Genomic DNA, 21,070 nt, shown 5'->3' with positions numbered 1-21,070 from the left:
GGAGACTGGGACTAACCTAACCTCGGTCGGTCAAGAGACTGGGACTAACCTAACCTCGGTCGGTCAAGAGACTGGGACTAACCTAACCTCGGTCGGTCAAGAGACTGGGACTAACCTAACCTCGGTCGATCAAGAGACTGGGACTAGCTAACCTAACCTCGGTCGGTCAAGAGACTGGGACTAACCTAACCTCGGTCGGTCAGGAGACTGGGACTAACCTAACCTCGGTCGGTCAAGAGACTGGGACTAACCTAACCTCGGTCGGTCAAGAGACTGGGACTAACCTAACCTCGGTCGATCAAGAGACTGGGACTAGCTAACCTAACCTCGGTCGGTCAGTTAAGATGGTAATTCATAACATACATTTCACTAGCTAAATGTTTAAAAGACACTTAACACAGTTTGCCAGTTTTTTGGGATCCTAAACTAATTCTTAGGGGCATAGCTCCACAAAACCTCTGACTAAACTAAATATCCAACAGTACAATCTGTCTAATATTCACATTTAACGTTACAATTTCAAGTTTATTTCATGGAATTTCACAATAATGAACTTATTTGTAAACACAAATGATCTCACTACACTAGCCATAGTTTAACCATGGTATTTGTAGTAAAACTGTGGTTATACAAATAGTAAACAATACGCCAAAAAACTACACTTTTACTAACCATGGTTAATTTTCGTAAGTTTAATGAATTCAACTAAATTGAGCTGAATGACGACAATTTTCTTCTGTAGAGCTGCTTTAAAGTTCAAATTTATTCGCTATGAATTTTGCAACATAAACACAATTATTTTACATTTAATTGTTGTGAAGCTGCTTTGAAACTATATTTTATTAAGCATATATAAGCTTTTTTATTGCAAAACTTGTAGAAACATACAAGAACAGGGAAACGTATATTCCTACAAAAAAACAATCATAATATTCAGGATTTGCGTACATCAAATTATGGTATTATCTATACAGAAAAGTGCAAAAATAAAATTACATCATTCTAGAAAAGTTGTCATAGTGTATCAAAAATGTGGTACTCTTGTTATTTGTAAGTCTTAAGAGATGAAACAAGAAAATCAAATTCAGAGAGAAAAAGGGGGAAAGACAAAGGTGATTTCAGCCATTTTTGCTTATGAATGAAGAATTTTGCATTCAACATAAGAAAATTAACAACATATTCAGCAGATAATAGCTTTGGATTTTCATAATAAAATATCACATCTTTGAGGTAAGTTAACGTTTGTAAGGTTAGAAACATAGGTGCTTAAGTCACCCCATAATTTGCTAGTAACACCACAATCAAAAAACAAATGGGCAGCTGTTTCCTCAACAAAACAAGACTCATCAACAATTAAGTGTCTCTATAGAGCAGCAGTCTATCGCCGGGTAACGAATAGAGTCCGTCAATGTGCTATTATTATCGTTTCTACGGGGTGTCTCCAGGCAGCACCCTTAGAAAACCATAAGAGGGCGGACGTTCATTTCCCCTCTCAGTACATTGAAGTGTTATGTGTGGTCGGTTTACAGGGTTGCCAGGTTTCCGCAACAAAACCCGCCCAACTGCTACTCGAAACTATCCCAGAAATAGCCCAATCGCGTTTCGACGGGGGTCCCCAGTAAAAATCGCGTTCCTGGGGGGTAAAATATAGTTTTTTTGGCGGGGTTGCCCTGGTACAGTTCGTATTACTGGAGCTAAATATCACGCTTTCAACCCAGGGACATGAAAAAACCATCCGCGGCAACGTCATCGGAAAACCGCGAACTTGGCAACACTGTACGTCAAGTGGGAGGGCTTTGTTGTTTCTCTCAGTTGATTGGTGCAGAAGGCAGCACTTCTGTGGATACACCTTTGTTCTGTCGCCAGAGGGCGGGGCTTGTAGCGAAGGCGTGCTGTATGAAACGCGGGAACTGGCGGTATTGAGAAGTTGTGACATGATTTTCAATCGTCAGTATTTTTAAGATCAAATATTTGATTTTAATTATTTTGATTGTCGTTTGGATACTAAAAGTACTCTCTCTATACAGCCGCTGTTTTAAGCAGATTTAGAGTGGCAGTTTTCCCCGGAAAAGGGGCAGTTTGACATGGAGTCTTTCCAGAAAGTGGAGAAGATTGGAGAGGGAACATACGGGGTTGTTTATAAAGCCAAGAATAAAGTCACCGGAGAGACAGTTGCCCTGAAGAAGATTCGTTTAGACACGTAAGTGTTTGTCATTACATTTGTGTCATTAGTGTCTTAGATTTAAATATCTTGCATACGGTCACACTCTAAATTGTAACTTAGTGCCTGCCTCTAACGTTAATGTTTATTAATTATGATTCATAAAACGTATCTGTTACGTAATTTACGTGTTTTAGAAACGCGTTCTGTCAAAGCTGTGGCACTGCTGATGTAGATAATCTAGATTTACACATTTTAATGATGAAGTTTCACTTTGTTAACATTAGTTAATGCATACGGTGTCATTAGCTTTAAAAGTATTTAGCCTTAAATGACGTATTACCCAAATAAACTGAGCCGTCGGAGACTTGGGGGTATTTTATAAACTGAGCTGATGTTCATTAGTCATGTAAACAGATGTTTGCCTTAAATGCACTTCTTTGATTGCCATGATTATGTGTTTGATTTCAGAGAGACTGAAGGTGTCCCCAGCACTGCCATACGTGAGATCTCTCTGCTAAAAGAGCTCAATCACCCAAACATAGTCAAGTATGTACAGGGACTTCAGTCCTGGGCTGCATTTCCCAAAAGCAAGGTAAGCCTAAATTGATCGTAGAACTAGTTGTCACCAATGAAGCTACGATCAATTTAGGATTATGATGCTTTTGGGAAACTCCGCCCTGAATGATTTAATTTTTCCTCAAATGCATAACTTGTGTTCATATCATAACGTAGAGTCAGTGTATACAGGCAGTTTAAAAAAAATGCCCCAATGCTTCTGGAGTCTTACAGGGCTGTTTTCTCACCTGCAGGTTGCGTGATGTGATACACACAGAAAATAAGCTTTACTTGGTGTTTGAATTTCTTCACCAAGACCTGAAGAGGTTTATGGACTCGTCGTCTGTCACTGGCATATCCTTGCCACTCGTGAAGGTGAACTTTTGGAGCTATAACACTGATTTCATTGATAAAGTGAAGCTACTTTAAATATTGATTTTAGCAAAGATAAATGTTTGCTAAAATCCATTTTTACCCCTCAGTACAATTTTGGCAAATAAGAGTTAAGCCCAATTTATACTTCTGCATCGAACCTAGACGCATCGAACCTACGCCATAGCCTACGCACAGGCCTACGCCGTACCTGACGTGCACCTCTCCAAAAATCTAACAGCGCGTCAATTCTACACGGACCACAAGCGCTGTGATTGGTCTGCTAGAACCCCTCCCTCTGTATGTACTTGAGTTTTGAGTGCGTTTATGAGCACTGTAATATAGTTTAATGTTACACCTTACTTAAAATAAAACAAAACAAAGAACAAGTGTCTTATCAATTATTATACTAGCATTAAACATCAGTAGTTGTCTGTGACAAACAATGTTGATCTGCTGTGGTACACGTCCTTGTGGAGATTGAAAGAATGCCATCTTCTCCTGTTCCATTGTGCTGCCCTTTTTTTAGTTTTAAATAATGATTTAACGTAATGATTTTATATTTATTTGCTGCCGTCACGGCTTCTCTGCTTCTTCTTCGGCTTTTGCCATGGTACTGCGGGTTACACCAGCAACATGCCCGTACACATTGCAGACTAGTGGTCCGCATGTGTACTGCACGTCGACGCAGAAGTATAAATGGAAACCGATGCACAGCTTACGGCGTAGAGGCTACGGCGTAAATCCGACGCAGAAGTATAAATTGGGCTTTACACAAAATTTATGAATTTAAATGAACACAAGATTCTCAAAAAACTGTTTCATTCCAAACCACATGATTGTTATTCTCTTTTGTTTCAATATCAGTTCATTTGTACATATTTCAGGTACGTGTCATTTTATTCCTAAGAAGAAATGCTGTTAACCAATAACCAGTGGTATTCAGTCCTGATTCTGGGGACCCACAGCACAGTTTCTGTGTCACTCTCATATCACTCTCATAGTTCACAGATCAAATCAGGTGTACAAAAACCAAAAAAAATGTGTGAAGTGCTGTGGCTCTCCAGGATAGGGATGTAACGATTACTGGTTTGACGATAAATCATGATAAAATTCCCCACGGTTAGTATTACAGTTTCATTTTTGAATTATCATTAAAACCGTATTCGATTACCACGATTTGAACATCTCATGATAAATAAATACTGTCCAGCATAAAGCACAGTTTTAAGTACCAGTCTCACGTGCGCACAGCGTGCAGAGTAGTTTCGTTTTGAGTGAAAATAGGGCGGAAAAGCTGGGAGGTTTTAAAAGAGTACTGAGGGAATTATGCAAATGAATTATTTATATGAATGTACCTCTGAAGGTTCTGTCTTCAGAAACGATTCGATGGCATTTTGTTTTCATGTTCGCTCCATGTAATACCTAAAAGTGTTCTTAATCGCAATACTGCTTTGTTCGCGGAGGTTACTGGAAACAGCTGTATTCAGCTTTTCTATAAGCACCACCTAGTGTCAGAAAGTGGATTCACAGAGACATTCAGCTTGTGTGCAGTTTCTGTCTGGCCAAAAACAGACCGAATTTGCATGCCCTGCTGTAAATTTTGACCGGTTGATGGAAAAACAAGCTTATGTGGATTCTACACATTTAAACAATCCAGTTAAGCTATATAGAATTATTTATGGAGCAGATAAAATACATAGAATCATTTATTAATCAATTGTCATTTTGACTTAATCCTTTTCTTTATTTAAAGGCTGAAATGTGAGGTTTACATTTTTCTGAACCTTTTTCAAAGCTTTATTTGAACATTTACATGATTTATTTGAACATGCTATTAAACTGGTGTCAGTCAAGTTGTCATTTAAAATCCGAACATCATTGGTCATGTTATTGTTTTAGTGATTATGCAACAAAACGTCATTTTATTTGTTGTTTGTTGATTTTTAAATATAAAACTTGAAGTGAAGTGATTTATGTGTCGGTACTTTTTGAACATCTCCAGCACATTTTAACAATACCGTGATAATACTGATAACCGTGATAATTTTGGTCACTATAATCGTGATAAGAAATTTTCATACCGTTACATCCCTACTCCAGGATTAAACATTCTTGCTTCATTATAATTGTGCTTCATTATAGTCAATTGTTATAATGAATAATTATTATATATTAATTAATAATCTTAAATGCCTGTTTTATTTAGCTATATTAGTTTCAATATTGTACCTGGATGCTCTATTTCTAATGTACTTCATGCTCTATTAGGCAACAAGACACTGGATTTGGAGCATCCTCTTTGATGCGTCCAGTGCATCCATTCAAGTCAAGTCGCCTTTATTTATATTTATTATACAATACAGATTGCGTCAAAGCAGGTTTACATAGTTAAACAGGAAAATATTGATTCAATTATGCAGACAAAATAAAATTCTGCTGTAAAGCAGCTCTAAAAAGAGGACATTAGTAAACAGACAATTTTCAGTTAAAGTCACATTGTTGATTCAATGATGTCATCATCCAGCACTGCTTTCTTTTTATTTATTATTTTAAAAAACTTGCTATGTGTACTGTGAATTTTTTCATTTCAACTGTGCTATGTTAGGCAAGTTTAGGCACATCAAGTTGGTTTGTATAGTGCATTTCCCACACACTTGTTTATAATAAATGACACTATAAAAATATAACAAATGCAGCCCGCATGTGTTAAACGTCCAAGGCTAAATAGTCTGTCTAATGTGTACTGGTCTAATTGTTTGTCTGTATTTGTTCAGAGTTACCTGTTCCAGTTGCTCCAGGGACTGGCCTTCTGTCACTCTCATCGTGTTCTTCACAGGGACCTTAAACCCCAGAATCTCTTGATCAATGCTCAGGGTGAGATCAAACTGGCTGACTTTGGTCTGGCCAGAGCTTTTGGTGTGCCTGTGCGGACTTACACACACGAGGTGAGAGGCAGAAACATTGTTTTTCTAATAGATATGTTCAGTGTGTTTCTACCTTAACCCTCTGGGGTCTGAGGTGATTTTGGGGCCCTTGAGATGTGTTGACATGCCCTGATATTTGTGCTTTTCAGCTACTTATAACATACTATTGACCAACATGTATTTTTTTTTGTATTCAGCACAAACTAGGGCTGTGCGATTTGGGAAAATATCTAATTCCGATATTTTTGACAAATATTGCGATTGCGATTTTTAAATTTGCAAAGTCAAGCTTCAGCTCAATATTGTCAATAATGTGCAGCACAGTATGAGTATCGTTACCCTGCTGAAATAAATAAATAAAATAATAGAAACCATCACAGAAATTCTTATAGTTTCCATAAAAACCATTACAAAATTCCTTTTTGTTTTGGGCATTATATCATTAGGGATTGCTGTTGTTCTATTGGTTGCCATCTGCTAGATTACATCCCACCAATAGAGTGCATCAAAAACCAGTAGACACCATTATCGTTTACATTAAAACCAGTACAATTCCCATTAAACCCTTCAATCCATTACATTTTCTATTGTGTTTTGGGAGGGGTTCTACTGTTTTTTTTGTTTGTTATTTTTCTGCAGGGAAGATTATAATGGTATTACTACTTTTACAGAATTACTGAATTTCACAGGAAAGATTTGTTAATTTTTTATAAATGAACTGTATTTCTTTAGTCCATTATTAAAGTATTACATGTTACGCGGGCTGATTTATTAATTTGTAAGTATTTGGGATTTTAAGAACAAGTGGGAAATGTGCTGAATGTTTAATTTCATCCAAGTGAAATTAGCAAGCAGTTAGACTTAATTTACATTCGTTTTATACGCGTGCGTCAAGCCTCGTCCATATTGCCAGATGCGTTCGTGAGAGACTTGCGGAGCAGAACCGGCGCGAGACCGTGAGTATAAGGGTGCTTTCACACCTGCCTCATTTAGTCTCGGCACGCTTTCAAATGAACCCTGGAGCGGTTCGTTTGTGGTGAGAAAGCAATCTGACCCAACGGACCACCGAACCAAGCGGTATCATAATTCATAATGGGAAATATGTTATATAAAAAGCAGCAACCAGTGTCTTTTGTGTCTAGCAGTCAAGCGCTTTGAGTACCCAGAAAAGCGCTATATAAATGTAACAAATTATTATTTTGTGAATGCAAGTGAGAATTTGGGAGAAACTTTGATTTTGTTAGTTAGAATATTTGTTATTGCAGTTGAAAACCAAAGAGCACCTCTTCATATTAAAATGTTGTGTAATTAATTACTCTTCTCCGCGCATCACAAGAGTGCTGTCCTGACGAAGCCTCGATTCCTGCTGGCTGTAACTGCATTATATATATATATCTGTGAAAATATAATTATATATAGATAGATATATTAGAGAGGAATGACAGCTATGACAGTTTTGCGTTTGCCAGGACAGCTATAAAGCCGCAATAAGCCCGTGGAGCAAACTTGTCAATCCATCTTGATGAATGACGCAGAGGAACGTAAACATAGGAACTCTGACCAATAAGAGGACAGCTTTACTCACATGTGACTTGCATAAACACAGTTTGGTACGCTTTGCAATGTTGCCGTGTGAAAGCGAACCGAACCAAGAAGAAAATGCAACAATGTAACAAATGAATCCCTGTAAACGATCTACAGGTCTGAAAGCACCCTAAAAGAGCATTACGAGACAGGCTGCGTGTGTGCGGCTCGTCCGTGAGATGCGGGAGACGTGCAGCGTGGGGCAGAGCGGAGCGAGTATTCAGAGACATGGAACATAAAAACATCTAAAAATGTATCTTTTATCCTTCAGTACTGAAAACAGAGCCGATAAGGGAGATCTTGATATGCGTTGTGATGCATGAAGTTACATAAGTTTTTTTCTTTAGTTTTAATTTGCCTAACTTTCGGTCTGATCCTTTTTAAATAGTAGGCATTTACGCAGTTGGCTAGAGCAGTGCTGATCGGGGAGAACGGAGGTGCTCTCACTCTATTTGTTAGGAAGACCGCCACTCAAGGCTGACAGTCATGCATATGCTCTGGAGCAGAGTAATATCGGGTCCACATCGCAGGCGTTGCGATTAGCAAATCGCATCGTCTCAAATTGCGATTTTGATTAATCGCACAGCCCTAGCACATGTAGCTGAAATAAGGCCATAAAAGCCACACTAAATAGTCCTGAATAAGACTTTTGAGTAATCAGTCTGGTAGGCTAGAATATTTACTTCACAATTATGTGAAAATCATTCTGCTTACTCATTCACAGAAAACAATATATTGATTTAAATCTTTAAAGACATGTTTTGTGATCAAAAGCCAATATGCGAGGGAGTGGTAATGGGCTTGAATATTAAGTGATTTTCACCTGAGAGACAAAGGGCCCTCCCCTAATCTTTCTATAATGGCCCATCGGTATGACTGTGACTTTGAGGCAGGTAAGACAGGGTGTGAGGAGATTGAAACATTTTTTTTAAATTATTATTTGTATTTTATTTACAACACAGTATAATCAAAACATGCATAATGAAGGTCAAAGACACATTGTGCACACTGATCTAACCACAGAGATGTGAACAGACTTTGACTCATTCCTGCAACAGATTCTGTTCAACAAGTGAAACAAGTACCTGACATTTACTTACTTCCATGGATTCAAGAAGAAAAAAACATAATCAGTAGTCAAGGATCTTGTTTTACCATAGAATATCAGTGTAGTTGAACATCTGATGTTGGTACAGCGATCTCAGAGGAAAACAGTTTGAAGAAAGTCATCAGGATTCATCTGTGGTTTAGGTACCTGGTTCAATAGAATACAAACAACCAAAAAAAAACATTTGTGAGCATGTTAATATCAGGAGCATCTATATATACAGTGGGGCAAATAAGTATTTGATATACTGCCGATTTTCAAGTTTTCCCACTTACAAAGAATGGAGAGATCTGTAATTTTCATCGTAGGTACACCTCAACTGTGAGAGACAGAATATAAAAAATCTAATTGTATGATTTTTGAATAATTATTCAAAAGGATGTACTTACAGGATGTAAGAAAAAAAAGGATATTTTATATCTGAGAAACTAATTGTTATTGTTTAGCACAATATTAAATCTATTTGTGAACATTAAACATTCTTAGATGCGTAGCATTCATCATGTTATTGTTTGGGGAAAAACCCAACTAAACGTGTTCAAGTTTGTCACAATAACACATTAACTAATGCAAAAAAGAAACATTACTTACTCATCAGATCGATCTCCTCTTCTGGATAAACTCTTGTTCTTATTTTGAGGGAAATCCAGCATTTGCTCAGCTCGTCTTCTTTCAGAAACGAACCGTATAGCCGCGATGGGCGTCCTCCTGATTCTTTGTTTATGTTGGGCGTCTCCATGCGCGCGCAGCTCACGTGGTTATTTACATTTGCATTTAGTAATTTGGCGGACGCTTTTGTTTACATGTGAACGTGAGGGGGCGGAATCGCTTTAGAAATAATGAGTTAGACAGGACAGACTGAACATTGTTTTCGATAAGACGTTGAAAGTAGACACTTCAAGCTTTCTATAGAGATAACTCCCATGTCTCTGTGTTGAGTATTTGCTGAGTTACAGTTCATTTTAGTGACGTGTTTCTAAAACCAGTTCGTGGAGATGGAGAAGACAAAGAGCGCACCCTGTTTGTTTTCCAAAACCACAAAGTTTTGTTATAATCGTGAGTGTACACAGAAAAAAATAGATCCTTCACAGTTTCGATTGATGTATAATACTTATTTGTGTGACCAAAATCAACAGAGTATTTTTAGTGTCTTTTGCACTGATCTTAAAAAAACCGAACTGGTATCGCCGGCGATACTGTCGACCCCAGAGGGTTAAATAAGCTGAAATCATCTAGATGCGACACCAGATGTGACACAGCTACAAGACCCAACAAAATAAAATAAAAAATCACAACCCATCAGAAGAGCAAATGGGCGGGCTCTTTTTTTGAAGTGCAATGCACTCGCAACTAAATGGTTAAAGGGTTAGTTCACCCAAAAATGAAAATTAGCCCATGTTTTACTCCCCGTCAAGGCATCCTAGCTGTATATAGTCTCAGCCTCAGAAGTCACGCTCACGGAACATTGGCTAAACGTCTGATGCAGATGGTACACTTATCTGGAAACACTTCAGGAGTTTTGAGGTCGTCATCGGACTGGTTGAATTATACAGGATTTCCGGGAGACGTGTGTCGCTTTCTTTAGCGTTCCACCTGGAAACAAAGATGCCGTGACGCCAAACCCCCTCACGAAAGAAGAAAGCCATCGTGTTTCCAACTGATGACGAGCGCTTGTCAGGATCAACTAAACGCTGAATTTTCAAAAATATGTGAAAATTTTAAAGTTCGCGGCATAGAATCTTTAAAATATGTCAGAGTTTTACACTGTCTGTTATTGTGGCGACATTTCCACGCCCCTAAAAATGACGCAGAACAAAACGAAACGTGATTGGTTGCTTTACCTGTCAGTCATAAGGCCTCTTGGGTTGGCTTTGGCCATTCAAAGCGGCCATATGACTGACAGGTAAAGCAAAGCGGCCATAAAGACTGAAGGTCTGGTTATATGAGACTAAGGTGTATATGACTTTATTCTTTCAGACGAATCCAATCCAAACTTACCCAAAATAAAGGCTTAAACATCTAAAAACTGCACATTTAAAGGGCTCCTCTTTTGGTGAAAGTTTTTAGACAGCTTTCAAAATGGCTGCCAGACAGTGTGAACACATGGAGACTCATATCTCAGAGTGTAATGATCCGATTAACTTGGAATTACAGGAGGGTATGTTGTAACAAACACACAAATTGGTTAAGATGATAAATTATTTTTTCATTTTATAATCTGAGCTCAAAAATGAACGTGTGCTTAATGGGTATGTTAGCTTAATAGGTACATTTACACTACAGTTCTTGGAGAGTGGGGAGGGTTGTACCAATGATTCGCTCAGCAGTCCGGACTACCCTCCGTAGTCTTCTGATGTCAGATTTGGTAGTTGAGCTGAACCAGACAGTTATTGACGTGCAGAGGACGGATTCAATGATGGCAGAGTAGAACTGTTTCAGCAGCTCCTGTGGCAGGTTGAACTTCCTCAGCTGGCGAAGGAAGTACAACCTCTGCTGGGCCTTTTTCACAATGGACTCAATATGATTGTCCCACTTCAGGGACTGAGAAATTGTGGTGCCCAGGAATCTGAATGACTCCACTGCAGTCACAGTGCTGTTCATGATGGTGAGTGGGGGGAGAGCAGGGGGGTTTCTCCTGAAGTCCATGATCATCTCCACAGTTTTGAGCGTGTTAAGTTCCAGGTTGTTAAGACTGCACCAGACAGCCATCTCCTTAACCTCCTGTCTGCAAGCAGACTCGTCACCATCCTGGATGAGGCCGATCAGTGTGGTGTCGTCTGCAAACTTCAGGAGCTTGACAGAGGGGTGTTTAGATGTGCAGTCGTTGGTGTAGAGGGTGAAGAGCAGTGGGGAGAGAACGCAGGCCTGAGGAGCTCCAGTGCTGATGGTGCGGGTGCTGGATGTGTATTTTCTCAGCCTCACTAGCTTCTGCCTGTCTGTCAGGAAGCTGGTGATCCACTGACGGACGGAGGTGGGGATGGAGAGCTTTGTCAGTTTATTCTGAAGGGTGTTCGGGATGATGGTGTTAAAAGCGGAGCTTATGTGATCCTCACATAAGTCCCTGGTCTCTCCAGATGCTGCAGGATGAAGTGCAGTCCCATGTTGACTGCATCATCCACAGACCTGTTTGCTCTGTAGGGAAACTGCAGGGGGTCCAGTGGAGGTCTTCAGATTAGCCAAAACCAGTCTTTCAAATGATTTCATGGCTACAGAAGTTAAGGCCACAGGTCTGTAGTCATTAAGTCGAATAATTTTGGGTTTCTTTGGGACTGGGATGATAGTGGAGTGTTTTAAGCATGAGGGGACTTCACACAGCTCCAGGGATCTGTTGAAGATCTGTGTGAAGATGGGGGCCATCTGGTCAGCACAGGTTTTTAGGCAGGTTGGTGACACTGTCTGGGCCTGGCGCTTTCCTTCTTTTGTTCTTTCTGAAGACCTGGCGCACGTCATCTTCACTGATCTGAATTGTAGGTGTGGGGGAGAGGGGGGTTGCTGGGGGTGTTAATGGTTGTGTGGAGAGGTGTTCTGGGTGGGTGTGGGGTGTTTTTCAAACCTGAAGTAGAACTCATTCAGATCGTCTGCCAGTTGTTGATTCTCCAGAGTGCTGGGGGATGGTGTTTTGTAACTGGTGATATCTTTCATACCTTTCCACACTGAAGCAGGATCACTGGAAGAGAATTTGTTCCTTAGTTTTTCAGAATAATTTCTCTTTGCCTCTCTGATCTCCTTTTCCAGTGTGTATTTGGCCTGTTTATACAAGACTTTGTCCCCCTTCCTGTAAGCATCTTCTTTGGCCTGACGGAGCTGTCTTGAGTTTTGCAGTGAACCATGGTTTGTCGTTGGTGAAAGTTAGGTGAGTCTTGGTAGGAAGTCACATATCCTCACAGAAACTGATATAAGATGTTTCAGTCTCTGTGAGCTCGTCTAGATCGTTTGCAGCAGCTTCGAAAACAGTCCAATCAGTAAGGTCGAAACAGACTTGTAAAACCTGTTTCATTAGTCCATTTTTTAACAGTTCTTAATACAGGTTTAACAGATTTAACTACAATGTCCAGCAAAATGTCCGAATAATCAAAATCCGGTAAAATATTTTGTGGTGTGTTCTGCCAAAAGTTCAGTAGGTCATCCCTGGTAAAACTGATCATGTTTGAGAAACAAAAAACAGGAAAAACAAACAAAAACAGTACAAACACTGAAGAGCAAAGCACTGTAGCTACTGCGGTGCCAACTTAGATCTATCATGTTCATGTTCGTTTTGTGATCTTGCTATTTCTTTCTGATAACTTCTCTTTGTTGGTGAAAAGATGGGGTTGCGTGACATTGTTCCAGAGAGGCGTGTACATTATATCGATATATTCTTTATAAGCGATTCGATATGAGGCAATACCGTTTATATCAATATACAGTAGTTTGAAATGAGCACATCTGAAAATATAGCGGAGGACACCGACTGAGCTGCTGTGGAGAAAGTGCGTAATACAATTTGTTCTAAACATGTGACAAACTTTATATGAAGGGCTTTAAAAACTCGTAAGATATAGAAGCCTATAGTTTAGTTGCGTGTGCTGTAGGGCTGCACGATATTGGAAAAAAATTACATTGCGATATTTTTTTCCCAACGATATATATTGCGATATTGAGAGCCATTAATCCAGGCTAAAGTCAATAATTACCATTCCATGATATTAATAATTTCACTAATAAGCAAGCTTCATTACAAGTGACAAAAAGGTCACTTAATATTTTATTCCAAAATTAGAACATTTCTGTAAACACAAAAGCAGAACACATTTTTAAATAAAAAAGCAGCTTTTTTGCACTTAACTTGGGTCTTCTTGTCTGCACTGATGAAGTCCATCTTGAACCGGGGGTCCAAAAAAGATGCCATATCTAGCAGCTTCTGAGTATCATCATCTTCGTATTTCTCGTTGAGGTAGTCCAGCATCTTCTTCTTTATGTTCTTGGTCAGGTCTCTGTCTTCCTCTCGCATTTCCAGTAGTGAAGTGTTGAAGAGCTGAAGAACTGGCTTTACAAAGGAGACACTGACGTATTCATCCCCTGAAAGTGCATCAGTGAAATCCAGCATTGGGCCCAGTGACTTGCTTACAGATTCCAGGACATCTATATCTTGCCAGGTTAGAATTAGATGCCGCAGCTTCTTGTCTGCAGACAGGACCTGAGTTAAAGCCTGCTGCTGCTCTAATATCCTGCTGATCATCATCTGTCTGGAACCCCATCTTGTTTGGCATTCTGAGATGAGACAATGTGATGGTAGATTGAGTTCCTTCTGGACTTTTGCCAGGGCATCGCTGGCCTTCCAGCTGTGAGAGAAGTGGCTCACCAGCTTCTTGCAGACTCCTACAGCACGATCAATGCGGCCATCCTTTTTCACTGCATTTTCTAAGCGGAGAAAACAAACAAAACATTGTGAACTTTAATTATTGAAGCACACTGTTTTATTTCAAACAATAAATGAAGAGCTCTTTTCCAAAACGCGATAAACGGCAATAATAATTTCCTTGTTTAATACTGCAAGATGCAGTTTCTTTCCAAACCCCAATAAGAGCCGAACTTATTTTTAGCCTAAACGCGAATTTGGTGAACGTTCTACGCAATCCAACGTGGCTGCGCTCTTAACAGATATTTGTTTGTTCATTAGGCTATAATTCCTCAAAATAAGTAAAAAAAATCTTATTCTCTCTCTCTCTCTAAGTTTTCAGTGCTGATGCAGTGACGCGTTGATGTAAACGGCACCTAAAAGCTGTCACAGAGAACCAGCAAAAGTAATGATTAGGAATATGTAAAATATTGCAATGAGACATTTTAATTGTTTATTAATAAAAAGTGTTTTCTGTGTTAGGCTGCAAAGATAAAGTTGACGATACTGACTCGCGATCTTCGCAGTAGTGAACGCGCCGGAGAAATGCACATTTCATACGAATTACATAGTTTTATTTTGTTTTGAATGGTTCTGTTTAAAAGTAGAGATTTCTGTAGATAATAGATATAACGTTATTTCTATTTTTTTTTAGGTGTATGAGGCGAGTAGGCTACCTTGAGTTTCGGTTCATGGATGATAGTTTAAGTTCCAGTTCAGGAGCCGGCGCCTCCGTGTCCTGATTATCTATTGTCTGCTATTACTTTTTATTTATTAAAAGGAAATTGGATAATGAAACACTGATTGAAATTAAGATACAATTAATACAAAACGAAATTAGCTTTAAATAAAGGCTTTGTGCTTTCTGTTTGAGGTCTCTGTGAAAGTTTTAGTGCCGCTTTCAGAGCGGTCGCGTCCGTTACGGAGAACTGTCACGTAACATTGTTTTTTCCTCATAAATGCGAACATGAAAAATAAAAGACAAAAGACTTTTAAAAAAAGACAACCATCAATTTTTGGGAAAAATTGATGGATTTATAGTTTTGAAAAGAAAAAAAATTTACTTTGAATTTATCAATAACAATATAGTTGTTTGATTTAATAATCATTATTCAACATGTTCAGACTGAGCAAAAAAAAAACAAAAAAAAAACATATGGGTCTAGGTAAAAAAAAAAAAAATTCCCTGAAAACTATTGAAATGGAGTTATCACGTTTTGGAAAAGAGCTCCTCAAATGTGCTCATAAAACTATTTTTTGCCACTGATTCAATAATAAGTTGTTTAAAATTAAATGTTTAGTGTCTGTATTTTTTCTTACGTTTTAAAGCTCTACGTACACACATGCAACAAATTCATTTTACAAGTTTTGTCAGGTTCAGGACAGGTTATTAAGTAAAACAGCTGAGTAAAAATGTATATTTATTTAGGATAAAGATCATGGTCATTACTCACCAACTGCAAGATGCAGTCTGTGGCCGAAGCACTGTAGCCTGGTCCACTTGTTCAGATCGGCAGCTTTCACCATGTTCGCTGCATTATCTGTTGTTATACAGACTTGACGTGTCTCATCTAAGCCCCAAGCGGACACCGCTTCTCTCAGGGCCTCTGCGATATTCTCGCCTGTATGACTTTCCGGGAAAAATGCCGTCTGCAAACAGCGACTTTTTAGCTCGAAGTCCTCTGTGATGAAATGGACCGTCAGACTCATGTTGGGCTCCGTTGTCCTGCTGGACCACAAGTCTGTTGTAGTTGCGTAGTATTCCACGTGCGACAGTTCTGCTTCAATCTTAGATTTGCATTTTTCATACAGCTCTTTTATCGCAACTTGGGAAAAATATGTGCGGGATGGTATAACATACCGCCTGTCAAGCGTTCGGATCATTTTCTTAAATCCCTCTTTGGCGACGGTATTTAATGGCAACATATCTTTAGCGATATAAGAAACGTTATTGCGTCTGTTATTTCTTTCTGTCGTTGAGAGCCTTTCTGGTAAGGTGTCACACTGGCAAAGGCATCACAAATATTTGTTTGTTTTGGTTGACATCCAGATTTGACTTTGTATTCGTCGTAAAGAGCTTTGTGGTGCCGTTTTAAGTGATCAGACAAATTGGTGGTGTTTCCTTGTTTTGTGGCCACAACTTTATGACACTCCATGCAAAGTACCTCATTTTGGTCAACATCCTCCTTTTTGTAGCCGAAATAGTCCCAAATAGATGATTTCGACTTTCTTTTTGGTACGAAATCATTTTTTTGCGGCGGATCCTCTTCGTCGCGCATTTTTAGCAGTGAATGTTGGCTGTGAGCGTGAGCGGTGAGCAGCGGCACAGCGAACCAATCACTGTGCAGGCATGCGGAACGTGCATGTCACCCCAGCAACAAGACATACAACAAACTCGTGTTTACTGTGTGCTACCCTGGTGCTACCATTCTCTTAATACACCATGGGCTTCTACCCTTCACATCGCATGTTCCGGCGATGTGACTATCGCTCACGCGCACATCGCGATGTCGATGTCAAAACAGAATATCGTTCAGCCCTAGTGTGCTGCTGACAGAGACTCGCGCTGTTTAATGTGTTTGAGATGTGCTGTTTTCCTAAATGCATAACTTACATTTCACAGGTATATTCTCCATCTGTAAATGTTAGAAAGCCATGGAAATATTTCCATTTTGCAGTCAGAAGTGCATGAGCCTTCTGCTTTGAGATTCTCCGCTGAACTTCACAGACTTCGTTTAGAACAAGCGCCGCCGCATGCAAAACAGACGCGCAATTAATAGGAGCGCAATAATTCTGACTAAAATATACATTTTGCTGAAATATTTGTAGTTGGACAATAAATGTGACGTAGAATTTTTAAACCTACAAGTAAGTGTATTTGAATGATGGCACTAACTGTAAAGTGACTGTAATGGGGGAATCAAAACAGCCTTTTTACTCAATTAGTCTGTGCTTTTTTTTCATTTTCATTTTTAGTTTATTAAATTTAAGTTCTGCTTTAAAAGCATTATTTTTATTTTTAAATTGCAATGTTACAATGTTAGAATGTAATGTGATTTTAACCCTTTTTTAACATAATATATGCTTATGTTACATTCAATTTATTTGTATAATCCAAATACAAAAGCGTAGAAAGTTAGGACACGGTGTTAGGCTATAAGCGTGTCAGTCTGTATCCTTCATCCTTCCTCAACCCCATCCTTTACAATTAAAGGTTATGAAACTTATGAAAACTGGACCACTGTTATCATTGCATAATATTCTTCTTGCTCAGTTTCAATATGTGCCTTACGGTTCTCGTACAGCTCTGGGACGGCAAGTTGAGAAATTGTAGCGTTATGGTATTAAATGCTACTTTTCAAGCGACTGGATGTTTTTTTTTTTTCATGTTTTTTCCCCTTTGTACTGCATTTAGATCTTGCTTTGCACTCATCGTACAAAGATTTGTGGTGACTGTACACAGTTTAGTGATAACCGTGGCAATGTATGCGACTGTATTAGGTCTTTGAGTGTAAATATTATTATAAAACTTAACTCACTAAACAGCGCTGTGAGATCCAGTGCGATTTTATTGTGGAAGAAATATGGGATATTCACATCAAATTATATTATATTATTAATGTATTAAATGGGTCAATATCACCATAGAGTGCATTTCAACCCTCACAATACTCAAATCTTAGTTTTAATTTCCCATTCGCTTTGTCATATCATAAATAGTAGACACTCAAGTACTATAGAAACACATTAGCTGAGCTCCCACATGTTGTTTTTGATAATTGGGGGCCATTATTCGAAGCATAAACCATAAGATATGTCCGCCCTGTCATGAACATATATATTACTGTTAAATACGTTTTCATAGCAAAATTAAGATGCAAATTATATTTTCTGAAAGGTATGATGTCCCTTTTCTAAACAGGGTTATTAAAAAAATATATAATACTACTAAATAATATAATTACATCCTCAATCACATTGATACCCCCCCCCTTTTCATTTCAGATTTTTAGCAGTATTATCTACAAATGAATGTCCATCCTGTCATGTTTAGGTCCACTCTATCGAGTCTAAGTGGCTGACAGGGTGGACATTTTGAGCTTCAATTGGCATATTAGCTCACAACAAACTGTGACTAGCTAAATATTTAGTCTGGTTGTTGAAGAGAACTTGAAATACTGTATTTGAATCACTTCTGGCATATTTATGCCGACAGGGTGGACATGTTAAGCTTTGGCAAAGCAAGTAAGCAAACTCATGAAGAAAATTTCAGTTGAAAAGTCACCAACTTATTCACCTCAGTTGTTGAAATTCCCGCCACTGAAGAGACAAAACATCTGTTGTCCTGATGTCACTAAAGGGGATGGCCTTTTGTTAAAGGGGCGGACTCCCCAATACGACAGGCTGGACAACCATCAAGGGACATGGACAAACTCTTCTTTTTTTTATTAAATAAAAATATTTTTTTTATTACCAAATGATCAATACACTCAAATTGAGTAATCTCGTATTTAACAAAATATTAATAGGAGATTTAAAAAAATAAAAAAATAAAAAATAAATTATGATTTGACTGTTCTACTCTCATTCAAATTTAATGAGCAGTGAATAACATGCATCCTCTTACACAAAACTAAAAACAAAATTAATAAAAAAAAAAATGTATTCGCTTAAAATAACACACCCTTTCATAGTCATTTTTATGTTAAGTTATCATGGCAAATGAGTTATGTACAGGACACCAAAAGGCACCCTACAGTGATATTGACTCAAATATATTAGAGAAGTAATGGAATATAATTACAGTATTTTTTTGTTATTAATCTATAGTGTTTGTGCATACTAAATTTTAGACTACAGTTTTTCCTACAAAAACCTAGATGCAATTCGGTTACATTTTTACTATGGTATTTAGGTGCTATATATGTGGTTTTAACTGTGGTTGTCATGATCTAAATGTATGCTACCATGGGAGGATCAATGGTTAATTTTAATAAAATTCAAACAGTCAGAATAATTACATTTCACCATTTAAAAATGAGGTTGTTACAATTTTTACAGATTTGTTACTGTTTTTGATAATCAGAATTAGGGCTGTGCGATTAATCGAAATCGAATCGCAATCGCGATTTGAGACATTGCGATTTGCTAATCGCAAAGGCTGCGATGTGGACGCGATATTACTCTGTTCCAGAGCATATGCATGACTGCCAGCCTTGAGTGGCAGTCTTACTAACCAATCGAGTGAGCGCACCTCCGCTCTCCCCAATCAGCACTGCCAACTGCGTAAATGCCTACTATTTAAAAAGGATCAGATCGAAAGTTAGGCAAATTAAAACTAAAGAAAAACGTACGTAACTTCAGCTTCGAAATGACAGACAACGAACAAAAAAGGTAATTTGCAAGAGTTGCGTCACAACGCGCATATCAAGAGCTCCCTTATCGGTTCTGCTTTCAGTACTGGAGAATAAAAGATACATTTTTAGATGTTTTTATTAGAGCCGTTTACACGCAGCCTGTCTCTTATTACTCTTTTATACTTTTATACTCACGGTCTCGCGCCCGGTTCTGCTCTGCAAGTCTCTCACGAGTATGGAAAGCCAAAGTGGTCATAAACGCCTGCTCGAGCGTCTGATTGCACACTGACACGTCAAAAGCGTGACCTTTCCATACACGAGCACATCTGGCAATATGGACGAGGCCTGACGCACACACGCAACCTCTGTCAACTTGCGCCTGGCTCCGCGTTTGAAACGAATGTAAATTAAGTCTAACTGCTTGCTAATTTCACTTGGATGAAATGAAACATTCAGCACATTTCCCACTTGTTCTTAAAATCCCAAATACTTAAAAATGAATAAATCAGCCCGCGTAACATGTAATACTTTAATAATTGACTAAAGAAATGCAGTTCTTTTATTTATTAAAAAAATATATATATTTCCTGTGAAATTCAGTAATTCTGTAAAAGTAGTAATACCATTATAATCTTCCCTGCAGAAAAATAACAAACAAAAAAAAACAGTAGAACCCCTCCTAAAACACAATAGAAAATGTAATGGATTTAAGGGTTTAATGGGAATTGTACTGGTTTTAATGTAAACTATAATGGTGTCTACTGGTTTTTGATGCATTCTATTGGTGGGATGTAATCAAGCAGATGGCAACCAATAGAACAACAGCAATCCTTATTGATATAATGCCCAAATCAAAAAGGAATTTTGTAATGTTTTCTTATGGAAATTTCTGTGATGGTTTCTATTGTTTTTTTGTTTGTTGTTTTTTTTTCAGCAGGGTAACGATACTCATACTATGCTGCACATTATTGACAATATTGAGCTGAAGCTTGACTTTGCAAATTTAAAATCTCAAATCGCAATCGCAATATTTGTCAAAAATATTGCAATTTGATATTTTTCCCCAAATCGCACAGCCCTAATCAGAATCAGAATTAGCTTTATTGCCAGGTATGTTTGCACATACGAGGAATTTGTTTTAGTGACAGTAGCTCCACAGTGCGACAGAATGTCAGCAACAGGACTGGACACAGATAATAACAAATAAAAATAAAATAAATAATGTGCAAATATACAAAAATGGACAATGTGCCAAATAGCACAAACACAATATACAAAATAGACAATTCAGTATGTACAGGTATGTTAGGTGCAAATTTGAAATGTAATAAGTATGTGTGTAAAATAAAATAAAAAGTATGATAGTGTTGTGTGTTTCATGTTGATTGTTAAGAGTTCAAGTGTTCATGAGATGGATTGCCTGAGGGAAGAAACTGTTTCTGTGTTCTGGCCGTTCTGGTTGCTCAGAGCTCTGTAGCGTCGACCAGACAGTAACAGTTCAAAGAGGGAAGTGTGCTGGATGTGAGGGGTCCAGAGTGATTTTACCAGCCCTTTTGCTCATTCTGGATAAGTACAGTTCTTGGAGAGATGTGCATTAAATTTAATTAACATAAATTTAAATCTGTA

The 21,070-nt window shown here is 38.3% G+C and overlaps 1 protein-coding gene across 4 annotated transcripts in view; it reads left to right on the top strand.

Annotated features, from left to right (window-relative positions):
• Positions 1–21,070, top strand: part of LOC306854659 (cyclin-dependent kinase 2) — a 37,262-nt gene that overhangs the window by 634 nt on the left and 15,558 nt on the right. For 2 of the 4 annotated variants that reach the window (XM_079392845.1, XM_079392846.1), the window contains exons 2-5: positions 2,028–2,200; positions 2,633–2,710; positions 2,974–3,094; positions 5,869–6,039. In XM_079392845.1, the coding sequence (XP_079248971.1) occupies positions 2,085–2,200; positions 2,633–2,710; positions 2,974–3,094; positions 5,869–6,039 (486 nt within the window). In that variant the 5' untranslated portion in view covers positions 2,028–2,084. Of the gene's footprint in view, position 1; positions 348–1,468; positions 1,948–2,027; positions 2,201–2,632; positions 2,711–2,973; positions 3,095–5,868; positions 6,040–21,070 lie in introns of those variants that run through there. The other 2 variants (XM_079392844.1, XM_079392843.1) reach the window with 2 other exon arrangements.

This window comes from Barbus barbus (assembly GCF_936440315.1).
Source record: "Barbus barbus genome assembly, chromosome: 35".
In the NCBI taxonomy this organism is placed as follows: domain Eukaryota; kingdom Metazoa; phylum Chordata; class Actinopteri; order Cypriniformes; family Cyprinidae; genus Barbus; species Barbus barbus.
Note: the sequence above shows the minus strand (reverse complement) of the source record. Positions and strands in the feature narration are given on the sequence as shown.